The 18,264-nt window shown below is 34.1% G+C and overlaps 1 protein-coding gene across 10 annotated transcripts in view; it reads right to left on the bottom strand.

The window, feature by feature from the left end:
* Positions 1–5,355: 5,355 nt before the first annotated feature.
* The window catches only part of DGKH (diacylglycerol kinase eta), a 226,951-nt gene continuing 214,042 nt past the window's right edge, over positions 5,356–18,264 (bottom strand). For 8 of the 10 annotated variants that reach the window (XM_078147618.1, XM_020977016.2, XM_078147617.1 and 5 more), the window contains one exon: positions 5,356–16,629. In XM_078147618.1, the coding sequence (XP_078003744.1) occupies positions 16,540–16,629 (90 nt within the window). In that variant the 3' untranslated portion in view covers positions 5,356–16,539. The remainder of the gene's footprint in view (positions 16,630–18,264) is intronic. The other 2 variants (XM_020977013.2, XM_020977010.2) reach the window with 1 other exon arrangement.

Here is an 18,264-nt window from a genome sequence, read left to right on the forward strand (position 1 = left end):
CCCAGGCAAAATGGGTGGAACCTCTGTGTGGTTCTCATAGGCAGCCACAGACAAGAATCACATAGGAAGGGTTGCATTGCAGTCTGTACTGTTGGATAGAGTCCCTGTATCAGCGAAATCATTAATCCACCAAAATGTTTTAAAAGGTATAAATTAATAATGAGATGATAATAGAATGTCCTGTTTATTTCCACAAACTCTTCTGTGGACTCCAGGTTAAGAACCTCTGTACTAAGGGACTAATGTGGATGAGTAACTACAAAATAATACAAATAAAGGCAAGTGATATTGGTAGTGAAGAAAAGGACTGGTTGGTGAAGGGGAATCACAAAAAGCCTCATAGAGGAAATAGAGTCTGAGTTGAGCTTTAAAGAAAATTATAGATTCTAAGAGTTGAGATTGAAGAGGCATAGGTGATAGCAAGTATAAAGGCATTGAGATGGCATCATGATGAATAACGAACAGTCAGCTTAATTGTACCTTACAATATGTTAAGGTGGATAACGTGTAATAAAGGTGGAAAGGTAGATTGGGTCAAAGCTGTAAAAGAGCAAGGAGAGGAGAGATGACAATGTTTGAAATTTCATTGGAGAAAGAATATAGTGAATCAATATGGAGAATGGGAGAGTGAATCAATTAGGGAGTAGTATGACTGTTATGCTTCATGTGGATCCAGTTGGGATTAAGTAACATAAATTTGTAGTGGACACAATCAGCACAGTACCATGATTTCCTCCATCTCCATTCAGCAGCACACAATTTCATTTTGTGTACGATAATGTATCTTACAAATGGAAAAATGAAAATCAGGTGGCGTTATTTGTGTGATTAATGCTGGCATGTCTAGCATTTCAAGAAGAGGTTTTATCCCTTTAAAGAAATGGGAGACATTCCTCTTTCAGTGGGAATTGAGGTTCAGGGGAAGAGTACTCAGTATCAAATCAATTAACATGCCCTAACAGTTTGATTTCTATTTGAAAATTTACAATTCACCAAGCCATGATTAAGCTAATTAGACCTATATATTATCTTTCTTGTTGGCTAAGAAATGGTTAACAATTAACTGGTCTCATATAGCTAATCATCACTGAGTAATGAAGCACTCATATATTCATGCCTTTTGGATGGACAGTCTTTTCCAGCAGCCTTGAGATATTTAATAGTTATATTTTAATGGACATAGGCTTCTGGTCTTTAACTTGATAATTGCTCTCTGGTTGAGCTGCATCAAGGACATATATATATATAATGTGTGTATATACATATATATATATATGTATATACACACATATATACACACATATGCATGCATTTATTACAACCCAATTTTAAGTGATTATTTTCTATTCTGTTTGGCAAGCATATAAACTCTCATCAGGCGAAGCTACAAAGTATAATCAATTCTCCCTGTCTCCAACTAGTCACACCAGTGATTTCTCCCATTTTCTCATACCTACCAAATCTGTTTTGGTCCCTATCAAAACTTTAAAAAAAAAAAACATGCAAGCAGCCAGAAAGAAACAATTCAAGTATTGTGGAAACACAATCAGGATAACACAAGATTTAGCAGCTTCTACATTAAGGGATCAGAGGGCTTGGAATATGATATTCAGGAGGTCAAAGGAGCTAGGATTAAAATCAAGAATCACCTTAGTGCAATCTTTCAGGGAAAAAAAATGGAAATTCAATGAAATAGAGGACTTTCAAGCATTCTTGATAAAAAGACCAGAGTTGAATAGAAAATTTGACTTTCAAATACAAAACTCAAAAGAAGCATGAAAAAGCACTGATGATGTAAATTGGACCTTCCAAACTGGACCATCCTCCCCAGGAGGAACTAAGCTACTAAGCTCTACAGTTCCTGGGACTATATGTACTCAGCTTCATCAGGGCCATTTTTGGTACCATTGGCATGTCTTATCACTCTTTTCCCACCTCTTTCTGGAAGAACTGGAATCAAATCAGCACCACCATTGCATCTGGAAAGGGATAGACTATCCTATTGTTCTACTTACTATCTCTATGACTCCTCAGAACAGAATACTCTCCCTATTGCTTCCCTACATATGTTGTCTCCCCATTGGAATGAATAAATAAACATAACTTTAAAAAGCATATTAAGTGATTATTATGTGCCAGGCATTGTGCTAAGCACTGGGTATACAAAATTTTTGAGAACATTGTATACAGTAACAGCAATGTTGTTTTAAGAACAACTTTGAGCAAGTAAGTTATTTTGTCTATTATAAATACCAAATTAAGTATAAAGGACATATGAAGAAAGATGCTATTTGCATCCGGAGGAAGAATTGACAAATAGAAGTATGTGTAAAATAATTTTCCATATACATGTATATATACATATGTGTGTGTGTGTACACACATACACCTCTATTTGTGTCTAATAGTAGCCATGGGTGGTAAGGAAGAAAAAAAGAAAAAAAATTGCATGATAATTTTGTTACCTATTTGAAGGAATAACAGGTTGTAAATAGTAGATTTGTAGTTTCACGTACAATTGTCTTTTTTATTGTAAAAAAATAACTATTAAAAACAATATTTTATTGACATTTTTGTATTTAGACCAACTTCATTTACATCTCTCCCCCCTCAAACCCCTAACAAGACATCCTTTGTAATAAAGATGAAAAAAGAGAAAGGGGAATAAGCAGATGAGCAAAACCAACCCATTACCAACCATGTCTGAGAGAATATGGAATATACTCTCCCCAAAGTCCCTCACCTCTGCAAAGAGGTACATTTTTTCAGTCTTCTCTGGGGCCAAAGTTAATCATTAAAATTATAGCATTCAATTTTGTTTTAATTTCAATTTCTGCTGACATTTTCATACTTTCTGTGCATACTGTTTTTCTTTTTCTGCTTACTTAATTCTGTATCAGTTCATATAAGCCTTCCATGAGTCTCTGAAGTCTTCATTTTAGTTATTTATTCCAGCATAGTCTTTCCTAAATCACTTACTTAGGCTTCTTCTTCAACTTGGCCTCCCATAATTTTTTGGAATGCTGTCTTCTCTGCAACCTAGATCTCCTTTGCTCTTCCAACTACAGTGATGTTTTTGAAATTTGCCTGTCCCTTTCCTTCCCATTGCCACCATGCAAGTCCAGGCACTCATCACTCTCCTCTTAATATGTGTAACAGCTTCCTCTCTGGCTCTATAATGGACCTTCTTTTCTAACTCTAGACTATTTCACTTGGTTATCTCATGAGCTCCCAAATATCACGTCTATGCAGATGATTCTCAGATCTATAGGTCCTATTCTAGCCTCTCTCCTGACCTGCAGTTTCGCATGTCCAGATACCTGCTCAACACCTTGAATGAATGTCCCATAAACATCTTAAATTCAATATATACAAAATGGAAGTCATTATCTACGCACACACACACACACCCTCAAATCTTCTCTCATTCCTAACTTTCCTGTTACTGTTGAGGGCACCATCTTGTCAATTCTATCCTTATAGCACCTCTCATATATGCTCCCTTCTTTCCTCTGATCCTGCTACCCCACTGGTGCAGGCCCTCAACCTCCCCTGCCTAGACTATTGTAGCAGCCTGCTGGTTGGTCTCCTTGCTCCAAATCTCTCCCCATTTCACTCCATCCTCCATTTATCTGTCAGAGATTTTCCTAATGCTGACGTTTAACCCAAAAGTCCCCTTTTCACTTCTCCCTCATTCATTAAATTCTAGCGGCTCCCTATTACCTCTAGGATCAAATAGAAAATCCTTTGGCTTTTAAACCCTTCATAACTTGACTCTTCCCTCATTTTCCAGTCTTCTTGTACTTTCTCCATATACTGTGCAATCCAGCTATACAGGTCTCTTTGCTATTTTTCACACAAGCTACTCCATCTTCCCATTCTGTGCATTTTCAATGGTTGTCCCCCATGCCTGGAATTCTCTCCCTCCCAAATTCTGCCTCCTGGCTTCCCTGACTTCCTTCAAGGCTCAGTAAAAGTCAAACTTTTTATAAAAATCCTTTCCTGGTCCCCCTAAATACAAGTGCCTTCCCTCTGAGATTACCTGTAAGTTATCCTGTACATGTATTTTTTACACATAATTGGTTCCATGTAGCCGCCTCCATTAGATTATCAGAGACTATTTTTTCCTTTCCACCCCCAGGGCTTGGCACAGTGCCTGGCACATAGTAGATGTTTAATAAATGCTTCTTGACTTGATTTAACCATCATTCACCCAGTCACCCATATTAAAAACTCATCTTCCACATCAAGTCTTGGTCAAGTCTTGTCAATTCTATTTTTGCAGCCTCTCAAATTACTCCTTCCTTTGGATTCCCTCTGCAACCAGTCTAGTTGAATTTCTCATTACCTTCCATCTGGATCAAGGCAATACGCACAAAACTTATATCCCTGAATGCAATCTCTCCTCACTTATCCTTACTTACACTTCTAAATATAGAGTTATATTTACATAATTCCTCTGCTCAAATGAATCTGCATAGCTTACCAAATAAAGTATTGATGAATTGGAGCTCAAGAGATGAATGATATATGTCTAGATGTGGGAATCATCTGCATATTGAAATTATGGGACCTAATGAGATCATCAAGAAGGTATATAGAGAAAAGTGGGCCCATTAGTGATTCCTGAGATACATTCAAGCAAGGAGGACAGGACATAGATAATGATCACCAAAGGAAATTGAGAAAGAATGAGTAGGAAGTGAACCAGTAGAGAGTGGTTCTGAGTATTTAGGTGGAGAAGATAGTGAACCTGTCATGCCAATGGCTGAAAAAAATTTCCTCACCTCATGGCCAGTCTTCTGATGATAAACCTCTTGATTCTTAAGTTGGTTGCTCTTTTAATGCTTAATGACTGATTGATATTCTTGTATCATCAATAGATTTCTGCTGCCTTCAGATCAAGTAAGAGACTTAAATGTTTATTTGATTGAAATGGAAATGGAATACAGGGAGTTGGGCTGGGTAAAATCCCCAGTTTTTTGAGGTCCTGGCACCCAAAATGTTCTCCAAAGTAAAAGAAAAATACATACTATTCATCTCCATTTCTGGAAAAATTGGCACCTAAAAAGAAATTTATTGATCCAAGATTGCACACAATAAATTAACAAAGATGAATTGGAATTTTCAGATTTCCAACCCCACATTCAGCTAAAATATGGGTTGTGAGATCAAGATTTCAAAACTTAGATATAAATGTCTTATAGATTACAAGCTTTTTAATATTTGTGCATTTTTGGAGTGGTCATGGTTCTTGTAAAGAAAAGCAGCAGAAAAATTCCCAGTCTATCACTTGTAATGTAGAACCTCCCATGTCCCCAGAAGCATGAAAGAACATAGGCTTGACACATCCACTGAATGCATTCTGTTTATTTGAGAAGGAAGATCTCAAGTGAGGATCCTTTAGGAGAAACATCTCCCATCATTATGTACAACAAAATCAACCGTTGCTTCCAGCAGGGTACAAAAATACACATCTCAGTGACTTCCATACAATAAATATGTAATCATGCATCCCACAATAAAAGGCACCGAAAACTGGTCACTTAGTAGTCATAAAAATTACTAACTACATTAACAAAGCCACCAAAATCTCTGTACAAGGAAATGTAACAATATATTCCAAAGGTGAAAACACATAAAACATCTTTAAAATAGTATGCAATAAATACCTCAATTGCTGTATACATATATATATTAAAAATAAAACTGTGCCATTGTAAACAGTATGTAAACAAACAAAACTCAACATGTCCTTACAATTATTAAAAGCAAATCAAGCCAAAGTAATGACTCCTGTTCTAATAGATATATTTCATTGGCATATTTGCCAAACATACAGTTCCACTCTTTTCTGTAGCAAACAGAGCCCACTGTGTAACAGGGAGAAGCCATTTTGCCTATTTTAGGCATAAACTGATAGGAGTTTGACAATAGATTAAGTGAATCCTTAAAAAGAAACAAATCACAAAGACTGAAAAGGAGAGAAATACCACCAAAAGCCTAGTTTTTGCAGCGTAAAGGTCGGAAGGAACTGCATTTTAGTTTCATACTGTCAGGATGATTATGAACAGGAAATCCACTCAGTCTGTGATCATCTTTGCTGAAAGAGAAAACAAATGTGTGTTGTGTAAAGATGTCATGTCTAATTGGTGTGCCTCACCTTTTCTTTGGTAGATTGTTTGCATGATAAAAACAGATTCCCTAAAGTTATGTGAAGCTTACAAATGGATGATATTTAATAAAGATGCAAACTGTGACTCCAAATTAGGTCTGTTTAAATAATGTTTTTAGTTGCAACAGGATTTTTTCCCCTTTAGCATTTAGTAGTCACGTAGATATACGTGACTTTTTCTTAGAAAAACAACATCAAAAATACAAACCATTATCTAACACCCAACAAACTAACAGTGCTCAAAGATTCTTCTCTTATAACTCACAACCGATTTTTTATTTCAGATAGGTCAATGCATGTGAATCTGAAAATAATGTATTTACTATAAGCTTATATTAGGATTACTATGTGTCCTTATCTGAATGTTACATGCTATCACTTTCCATTCCATAGTAAGATTAGAAATGCAAACATATAGATATATGCAATTTATATATCTATAAATTTGTATGTATGTCTTCAAAAAGTCTGAAATAACTCAGGAAAATATGATTTTAAGTGTTCTTTCTATAGGTGTACATTAACACTTCATGGTTATATGTTTTGATTCCTATAAAGTAAAGCAGACAATTCAATCTCCTAAGATGAACCTTGAGTTTAACTCCTATTTTAAATGTAAAAACTATCAGTTGGATCAGTCAGTACAGACTAGCCTATAGTTATGAGGAATAATTGATTAAACTATGCCTTTCTAACCAAAGATGGCTAAAAATGTTCTTTGATGCCATCACTAAACTATGAAAATATCTGAGCAGAAAGATGGAATGAATCTCTTATAATGCGCACTTTGGTTACTGCCAGGGGTGAGGGTGGGATGTTTTCCACTATGAATTCAATGTTCATTTAAATAAAATATACCTCGTTTCTTTCCAAGACCTACTTTTTAAAATATTAAGTGTTCTTGTATTTGCCATATTACATAAGACCTGGTGTTCAAGTTCACAAATTGAATAAGTTAATTTAATATAAACTCATATGACAGAAAAGAAATATTGAAAGGAAAACAGTTTAACTGGAAACATATTCAGTCTTTAAGTAATGCTGTAATTTCACAAGCCTCCAGACTATAATGTCAATAATAATTAAAAGTGATAATAAACTAGAAGCATTTGGAAAACATCACAAATTGGAATGCTTAGGTCATTTTACTTAAAAACAAGTTTTACTTGACTGTTTCATTTGGTTCTTCTTCAGTATACAAAAGCACTGAAAATGTAGTTCATTCTGAATACTCGATAAATATGCAAAATGTCTGTGTGTTCATATTACATATGACAAATGTCAATGTCCAAAATAGGAAAAGAATAATTGATGCCTATCAGTGAATTATGATGTGCTTTAATTCACAAATCTATGTGAGCTTCCTAGGCTTCTATGTTGAAGTAGGAATTCAGTCTTGGTAGCATTTTCTGATAAAAATAGTTGTCATTTTGGTAACCAGTTATTATCCTTTACCAAAAAATGTTCATCATCACCTGAGGTAGGATGGTAGAGTGGAAGAAGTGCTGAACTTAGCCTAGAATCAAAAGACCACACTTCTGGGTTCAGCTCTTTTTACTAATCATGATGTGATCTCGGGAAATCAATCAAGACACACTTTAAGGGCGTACCATGGGCCAGGCAAAGCATATAATCTTCCTGGATCTCAGTTCCCTCGTCTTTAAAATAAAGGGATTAGATTAGAGTAGGAATTCTAAACTTGGGGTCCATAGACCTATGGATAGATTTCAGAAGGTCCATGAACTTAGATGGGGAAAAATATTACAACTTTATTTTTGATAACTTTTGCTTTCCTTTGTAACCCTATGGATTTTATTTTATGCATTTAAAAATACAATTTTGAGAAGAGGTCCATATATAAAATTTTACCAGACTGCCAAGTTAAGAATCCTTAAACTAGAAGCTCTTTAAGGTTTTATTCAGCTTTGATATTCTATAGTTCATGAATATATTAAGTTTTCTTCCCTGCTACAAACATAAGTTTCAGTTTAGCTTATGGCTAAGATAAACATAAACACACACACACACACACACACACACACACACACACACTTGCAAATACAGGGCGTTCCAATAGCTTAAAGCTTCAATAAGACTTTTGGAAGACCCTATATATTAATACTATTATATGAACTTTGAGGTTCTTCCTAAATTTTATCATTGAAAAGATACAAAAGAAGTATTGTCTGGATTTTATGTTTGCATTCTTGTTTTACTGTATGCATCTAAATGGTAACAGATTTCATGTAACTTGAAATAGTCATCCATTCAGTAACCCTCCCTGCCCCAATGACAGCCTCAATGGCACAGACACTGCAAGAACTTTGATTTGGCACTTAAAAAAACAGTATCTCAAAAATCCCCAAATCTCCATTAATGGCACTAGTACATATTATAGGTTTTTTTTTCCAATTAGTGGTTACTAAGTTTCTTGGCTGGAGGGAAAATTCTTTTTTATATAAAATTCAATTACTATCATCTTCTGGAGACCAGATAATTTTATTATCATTCTATCATCTTTCATAAGCTAATAGCAATAGAATTTTTGTCTCATTTGCTAGAAGGAGTCTTGGAAATGTACAATTTTGAAAATTTTCATTCTCACTATTCTGTACATTGAGAAACCACTCAAAAATTTAACTTTTTTTTTCTTAAGGAAGAACCTCAATTTCTTCTCATTTGCATACTAGGCCACTGAATCATTATTTTTCATCCATTTTATATTCTTGTTGTATAGTCTACTGATCAGTCTTGCTGTCAGTCTAATTTAGTTAGTGAGGAAAAAATGAAAACACCTGATCAACTATTTCTAATCCAGTTTTTCTTATATTTTAACATCTGCCATACAGGGTATTTTCTTTGACGCTAGCTATGGCTCCATAAGACACATTATCTTACATCAAAAAGCACAAACGTATTTGATCAAATCCTTGAGTAAAGACACTTTTAAAGCAATGCTCAGGTAGCATGTGGTGGTAGGTAACAATTCATTATGCAAGAAAAAAAAGTGCTTCTTTTACCACTATAGCTTCATGCTAGCAACTAATTTGATTATTTTTCTTAATTTTTTTTTTTTAGGCAATTGGGGTTAAGTGACTTATCAGGGTCACACAGCTAGTAAGGGTTTTAAGTGTTTGGTCTGAGGTCGAATTTGAACTCAGGTCCTCCTGACTTCAGGGCCAGTACTCTATCCACTGCACCACCTAGCTGCCCCTAATTTGATTATTTTAATGAGGTTATTTTGATTTATGTGACTTTCCCTCCTAGGTCAACCAAAAAAAAAAATCCTGATTTCTACATTTCTTCCTCTATTACAAATAGATTTTCATTCAGGCAACAAAAATCATGTTTATGATGTATTCCACATATAAAGACAGAATTCTATCTTCTCTTAAGGAAAAAGGATAGAAAATAATAGGAATATTTAATAGGATTTAATTTAATTTATAATTTAATAGGATTTAGTAGGAAATAATAGGGGAAAAAATGGAAAGGGTAGCAGTACAAAAAAATAAAAAAGCCAGGCAAGAAAGGTAACTACACAAGAACCAGGCTGGTAGTGGGCTGCACCCTCAAGGAACCAATACTTTACTGGATCTTGGTTTCCATATGCCCAACCATACCAGCCGGTAACTGAGTTGTCACTGTCTATCAGTTCATGTGTCAATACATGATGTGACGTATTCTCCTTTTTATTTTTAAAGCATTTATAATAATTTATTAAAAATTATCCTTAATATTCTATGACAGCTTGGAAATATATAAAATTTGTTAGTTGCCTTATAAAAGCAAACTGATTTCTAAATTGACTTTAGGGTTTCTAAGAATAATGAACTAAATTTAGGCACACAACACTGTTTCATACTAACTTGGAATGGATTTTTTTTGTTTGTATGCTATAATTTTTGAAATTGCTTAAAATTTTGTTTTTCAAAACTTATAAGTTTTTTTCATATAAAATATATTTTAAATACATATCAACATAATTAAAAAGACAAGTATGCACCCAGTTGTATAATTGAGTGTTGGCAATTGATGACAAAATAAAATGGGTTCCCTAGATTTCTAAAAATACAAATAAACTACATCCATATACAGATAGTGAAATTGCAAATGCATACTTAAATAACTGTGTAAACGAAACCCTAGAATGGGTCTTAATGCTTCCCTGCAGACTGCAACACTTTCTATGCTTATTTGTATATATGTTAGGTGTGCAATTATTGATTTCTCCCAAGCCACAGAGATGGACAATTAATATTGGGCAAAAGGTTGGGTTTGAAGAGAAATTTGCTTGGGTGGTAAAGAAAAAACTAGCATACTGGAACATGTGGATAAAACATCAACATTCTTAAATTTTTGAAATTCATTTCCATTTTCTTATTTCTCCACACTTCAAAAAATGCAATAATTCTGCAATAACATCCCAAATGACTTTAGCATGCAGTATTTAATTTCAGCCATCCATTTATCTGTTAGAAAGAGAGTCATCTTTCTACTAACAAGGAGTTTCAGAAAGGAACAAGACGGGCTTCTGTTTGACAGAAATGAGTGCTTCAAGTATGTAAGCAAATTATTAACAGCATTATTAACAAGTATGCAACAGCAGTATAAAAGAACTAGAAAATGTGATTTGTATAAAAGATCAAGTTCCTTAATATATTTTATAGAGATAAATACATTGATTTATACAACTGGTGAAGCCTTCTACTGATTATTACCTTGTTAATGCTGTCTATCATCACTGCTATTGATGTCAACATTTCCTTTTTTTCTCTTCAAAAACAGAATATTAAAATTTAAAATTCTTGCCCCAAAGTTAACCACATATATAAGGCTAGTTTGTTACTCAAATATTTTACCCACATAAAATTCCTGCAAACGAGAATAAATCTTTGCAGTTTGAATGAGCAACATGATAATATTCTGATATAAAAATCACAGCAAAACATTCATTAGGAAAAAAAAAACCAAAATCAGTAAAAGGAAAAGCCTGTTGTATAAATATGCTATAGAATGTGAAAGTGAGACTTCTAACTTATTTCTGAGATAGGACAAATAACCAATTTATCATTTAACAATTTAGAATTATCATGTATTTTCCTAGTTATAGGATAAATATATTACTCCAATTTATTATCTTAATATAATCTCTTTCATAAAACCACAACCATTACACTTATCAAAACCTTCTAGAGCACTAATTACCAGTTACCAGAACTGTAAAAAAAAAATCGCTATTCATAAGCTTAATACTTAGAGGCACAGATACAGATATGAATAAACAGTGGTAAACATTAATAGTGCAATCAAACATTAAGGATCACAAACAAAATATATTTTATGTCTTTATCCACTTGCATGTCATATTTTATTTAACAGAGTATCAAACTCATGTATTTTAATGAATAGAAATAGCACTAACTTCCTCTAGATTTTGTTAATTTACTCTAAAGCGTAATTCTTACCAAATAGATAATTTACCATGTTTTACATAATAAACGCACACACGCAGATATATACACACATGCACACACACACACACAACATTTATAACTTAGAAAAACAGTATTTTTTAAAAAATGTGTTTGGATAGGGGGAACAATGTCAACATTATGGCTTGTTTTCATTTATTTATTTTTTTTCCCAATGAGGCTTTGAAAGGAGATTTTTAAAAATTCAGTTGAGCACATAAATATAGGTAAATAGAGCATGTTCAGCATATGAATGGAAATAAAGTTCTTGTTTTCTATTGAATGAGAAAAGTGTTTATACTTGAAATTGATATTGAATTGAGCTTTGATGCATTAGAAGTGACTATAGTGGAATTCCTTTTCCCTAAAGATGGAATATATGACAAACAAAAAAAAACACAGCTGCCTTTTGCCTCAAATCCTTTGAACTATTACATTTTATATACCCCTTTACATAAAAAAAATTTTAATTGGGGGAAAAATAATAAAGCAAGAACAAAAATGATAGTGACAAGGAGAAAACCAATGTAATGTTCTTTTTGACTATTACAAAAAATAATAATAATCGACCTTTTTTTCAAATTTAGAGTGTTTCTTTAAGACAACTTCATATAATTCAAAGGCAGCTAGTACCATCCTATAAGAAGGTTGATAGAAGAGTTGATTACCAGAAATAGGGGGAAAGCACAATTAAAAATATTATACAAAGAGGAGAAAAAATAGTAGGAAGTCATAGCAAAACAATAAAATGAAATCCTAGACTCTTTCACACATACCACCACCATACCTATAATTGCCCTCCACCCCTACTCCCACCACACACACAGACACACACACACACACACACACTATATAGCACTAGTAGAATAAGGAGTAGGGAATGACTAAATTCTATGAGAGCTGCTGCTTGGGTCATCCTTCAATCAATACACAATCTCTTTGCATTTGAGAAAATTGCAGGGCTGGTTTTTCCTTATCTAATTTATATAATTCATTTTCCTTCCATTTGCATAACCATTGTCTAACATTATACCTTTATTCTCCATGCATTTTCAAGGTGCATAGGCAAGTTATTCAGGGAGAGGAGACAGGAGCATTTATTAGGTTGAGAGATTTTTCTCAGTGCATAATTAGATAGCTACATCCTGTAGTGAATTCACATCTATATAACATGAAGGTTTAAAACACTGACTTCGAAATAATTGTTCCTAGTATGTTTTGAAATCATGTGTAGAATTAATATCAAATAGAATTGTCTAAGTCACAGTTTACATTAAAGTTGTTTTCCTGAAGCAACACCTAATTAAAACAGCCTAAAGTAGTTCCACTTAGGCACCAAAATGGTTAGTGCATCTTTGGCAATGGTTTAGTAAATAACCTATACATACACATTGATAAGTGAAGGATTTCTTAAACCAAGTGAATTCTGAAAAGATACCTGATTAAAATAACAGACAATAGGATAGATCATATAAGAAATTATGTGACTATGGTTAGGGAAGTAGTGAGTTAACTTTCAGAGTACTCTTTCAAGGTACCATTAACTTAAGAAGTACTACTTTACAGAATTAAGAGAGCACACTACAAAACAATATATCCTTGTCTAGTTCATTATTTCTTTCTTTGAAAGGCTTACATGCAAAATGGGATTTCAATTGTGACCACTTCAGACTTCCCAATTTTTATTCAACGCACAATTAATCCTTTCTGTGTAGTGCTTTGTGTTCTCAAACGTGAGGCAAAGCAAGCACAAGTGCATTTAAATTGAAAACAAAAAGGTTACTATGGACTTTTGTTGCCAAAAGATTCATTCCTTTATGAATATTTCATTGGAACAAACATACATTAAATCAAATCAAAAGGTATTGCTGGAGAAAGTATGAAAATCTGAGCAGAGGTGGTACTGATGTAAGAACACCCTCTAACAAAAGTAATTATCCTCCTAATTTTTTTTAAACTGGGGCTAAATGAAGACATAAACAACAAATTATGACACTTAAGCATACATAACTAGAGTTTATGGGAGGCTTGGGGGTCCATAGAGGCCTAGCACCTCTGATCCTACTCCAGTTCCCATAAGACCAATCTTCTGATCACTCACTTGTGGTCACCAAGAAGAGGGTTTCAACTAGAGCAGAAATCTCAAGTCACCAGAACAAAGGAAGTGGCAAGTGGTAAATAATAAAAGAGTAGAGGAATGTGTCTGAAGTTAGCTCTAGTGGCTTAGTTAGGCACAAGAAGTGAAATTATTTTAAAATTTTGGCTAGGGCTACTCTGCCCTCTGCTTTAGTCCAAAAGAACAAATGGAAACCAGCTTCTCACTTTGTAAAAGATGGCCCAAGGCAGGGCTTCACGATTCCTTGTGTAGGATTCTCAAGCCCCTGAAGGGTTGGGGGTGAGGAAATCAGAGGAAGCCTGTGCCCACCATGAGTGGTGGTAAGTCAACCAGCTCAGTCCAGGGAAATGAGCTTTCCATGTCTTAGCCATGGTATGAATCAGATAGCAAACATCTTCCCCTTCACTCCCCAAATCACCTTCCAAACTCTACCTAGAAAGGTTTCTTTGCCTTCTTTTCTGTACCTTACTAGCTACGGGAATCTGGCTCCCTCATCAAGCTCACAGGAGCCCAGAGAGGCTAAGGGATAAAGCCCTTGTTAGTGTATTGGATTGGGCTGAGGCAGTTTTGCACACAGACAAGGAATATTGCTCTAATTTTATTTTTAAAATTAAATCCCTAATATCGGAGTTGCTTTGGGGGGATGATTCTTCTAAAAGACAATTGCAGCAAAAATCTTAGTTCCAGTTTTGAAATTCTAGTTAATTGAGATTTTGCCGGGTATATATAGAGATCACATAGAGATATCACATATACCACCTAAAATTAAAGGGGTCAATGTTGAGCAAAATTTAAAAATAATTTATTTTAAAACATTAAGATGTTTGTGCATGCTTGAATGTAGAAGAGCTTAAAAACCCTCCTTTTCTTAAAAGCTAAGTAGAAATGTTTTATTTAGCTTATTTATTTATTTTTCCTAAATGTAGTTTAGACTTCCATATTTTCCAAAGTAGCTTTCTCTTTCTCTCTTTTTGGTATAGCATGAGAGGCACCTCTGATATAAGAGTCTGAAGTTTTAGTTCCATCTCTTTTGTTTTGCAAGCTAACAGAAAAATGCTTAGATCATAAAGGAGGGTAGGGAGCATGAAAGGGGTAGGAGCAAGGGTTCCTTTGTGCACGTATCAGCATGGAATCATATAATGCACATTAGACAATGATCAATTCATACTTAAAAACCAATTTTAGCTTTAAGGCTTAAAATTCCTCCTTTCAATTACTTCTCAAGATTCCCTTTTTTCAATATGGTAAGCAAATATTTTGGTGGAAATTTATATTTATAAATTAGACATGAAAGCATTATGATATAGATATGTGACATAACAGAACAGTCTGCTAACCAGGAACCCAGTGGACTCCTTTTTTTTTATAGACATCCATAGAATGATGAAGGAACCCTACTCCATTAGAGTTTCATGATTTCATCAGCTATACCATGCACAAGTCACAGGTAAGGATATCAAATACTTAACCAGTCTTTACTTTTGAAGAAATTTCCTTTTAGTTATTTTTGTATGAATTATTTTGTCTATGTATTTGGCAAACAAATACTTAGAAAATATCAATGAAATGGTATCTCAAGATTTCATCTGGGTTAAATCCTTGCTTTTTTTCAATGTTTATTAGGTAGCCCCAAGGTACAATATGGAAATAGTCAGCACTGGGTTAATACCCTACCTGCTTTTGTCATATAGAAGATGGTTATACATACCAAAGCTAAATATTTTTAAATGTCTGAAAAAATATTTTACAAGAAATGTGTGTGATAAATATACCAAGGATATTATGTTATACGTCCAAGAAGGAACATGAAAGAATTTTTCAGTTTAAATGAACTAAGAGAAACTTATGATGGAGCTTTTCATTTGGGGAGTCAGGTACTAGTTTTATTATACAATGGGCCGTAATAAGATGAGAAAGATTTCTTAACTGATATACCTACTGCACATGATTTACTGAAAGAAAACTAGCTTACATAAAATGTACATTGGTGTTGAACATGGCACAAACACAATGTATTCACATCTACAAGTTCTTAACCACAGGATGTTTAGATAAAATAAAACACTAAACAATAGAAAAAAAAACAAAAAAAATACTTGGGGAGTAATAAATTAAATTGTTTTAAAAACTAATATTGAGGTTGTTCAAGTGTTAAAAGTATTAGATGTGTCATGCAACAAAAAGAAAGTCAGTTCAGGCAGGAGCATCGTGCACTGTACTTTGTACCCACGGTATTTGTGGAGTTAACTCTATTCCCTTGACCACTGCATTCTGGGCTCCTGAGGCAATATCGATCTCATGTGCAAAACCACAAGACTTTAATCTCACTCCTCTGAATGGAGATTCCAAGGAAGAACCTCTGCCTCAGATCCGTCAAAGTGAAACCTGTCTCCACATAACGATATGCTGTTGCATTGTAGGAAAGCCACGTTAGGCCAGGATTAAGGACATTCTCCACTTCACATCTCCATCTTTCACACATTGTAGTTTACTGTGCTCTAGATTTTCTTCAACATGTGCACATTGAACACGCCAGGTCTGCACAATAAGAAAATGGCTTCACAGAATGTACTGGGTGTTTTTTTTTTGGCACAAAATCTTTTTTTTTAACACCTCCAACCAGGCTTTTCATCCACAATATAAACAAACCCACCTACATGGGGTGTACTAGTGCTTATTTATCCACACAGTAAACTACAAGGACAGCAAATTGCCTCTGATAATTTTGCATTTACTAACAATTCTCCCTCTTTCAAGAAGTAGCACCAGTAGGATTACACCTCAGACAGTAGAGTGCTCTTTCCTAGCTCCTTAATTCCCTGAAGAATTCGCTTCATATGACCCACTTTCGTTATCCCCAGATCCTACAAAAAAAGAGAGAGAGAGAGAAAGAAAGAGAGAAAGAAGAAAGTTTATTGACAGGAGAAAACTTACAGTGAAACATTCAATTTGGTGAACAAGACTGGACCAACACTGAATCTGATGAGTTCTACGTTTAATGGTTCTGAATGTGGAATTAGCAAGAAGCAAGAAAAGGGTTTACAAAATGAATATTTTACCTAATTCACTGTGAAATCACCAACCTGTGACTGCGGTCCTCTGAAGAAAATACCTATAGGAGCTTTGCATTAATTCTTTAACAACTCTGTTGGCAGATCTTCAAGATTCCAGGTATGGCTTAATTTCCCCCTTCTAAGCATAGGGATCTCTATGAGAAAATGATGTATGCTGTTGGCTCTGATGCCTCTATAGCCTCATACATTTTTGCAGAAGCTCAAGTTCTATGCTTCAAAAGTGAGGCAAAATAGTGTGAAAAACAGACGCCAATTTCTGCAACTGTTCCTAAATGTTCATGGAGAAATAATATTTGGCAGTAACCTTTGATTACATACAAAAAGAAGTTTGATTGTTATATCAGTGACTATGAATGACTATGAATGAGTACAGATAAGTTTTTCTACCCTTCCTAGGGAAGCACTTTTAATGCTGGGCTTTTGACTATTTCCTCAAACTCCTCATTTCTCAATAATGTTTTTTAATATAACATATCAATGTTGAACTTTCATAGATGTGTGACTGCTGCTGGTCCAAGATAGGCGTAATTTCCCATATCTGAAATACTACCACACCAGAAGCTCCCCATGTTGACGAAACCATGTTTTCTCTTTGAGAATGTGAAAACCTATTGTACTAGATTTAATCAATCAATCACTGATGATTGATTGATTTTTTTTGAGAAAGTAGATACTTTTTTATACTTGGTTAATCCTCATATATTACTTTGTGGTATAATGAGTTGTTTTCTTAATAAAGGTCATACTGAACTGCTTACCTAAATTTCCTTCCTATAGCTGGAGTCCACTGTAATTTGAACTTCTCTCAGTGGACTCCTGTTGAGCTATATACAACCCATGAAGACTTTCTTTCTTTCTATATATCTATCTATAGATATATACACACAAATATACATATATGTATATATGTGTGTGTGTGTGTGTGTGTGTGTGTGTGTGTGTGTATATATATATATATATATATATATGGTTTTTATTTTAATTTTTAGCTCTTAGAGTAACCATATGCAATCTTCTAAGTTGTGGTACTTCTTTGTAAGAACTAATTCCAAACATTTTGTTAATGTTTAAAATGAGACAACCACTTAGCAAATTAGAAAGTCAATGAAATGACTTAAAAACCAATGGCTTCAGGCAGCATGCAAAGCAATTTAAGTAAGGTTAAAAGGAAATGCAAAGTCATTTGTCCAAATATAATGAATATAGGAATACTCCAAATTTCTACCCAATTCTCTAAAACTCATAGCCTGATCCATTCTTTAAAACTCCTTAAATGTGATAACATTTACCTTGCAGCCATATTTTTTAAAAGCATCAACAAACCCATAAAAAATTAATGAATCTTTTTTATATTACAATAGAGATACTTCTGATGGCCCTGAGCGTTTCCAATAAATGTTACTATTTTCAAATATCTACAACTAT

The sequence above is a fragment of the Phascolarctos cinereus genome, unplaced genomic scaffold (assembly GCF_003287225.1).
Source record: "Phascolarctos cinereus isolate Bilbo 61053 unplaced genomic scaffold, phaCin_HiC Scaffold_7;HRSCAF=346, whole genome shotgun sequence".
In the NCBI taxonomy this organism is placed as follows: Eukaryota; Metazoa; Chordata; class Mammalia; order Diprotodontia; family Phascolarctidae; genus Phascolarctos; species Phascolarctos cinereus.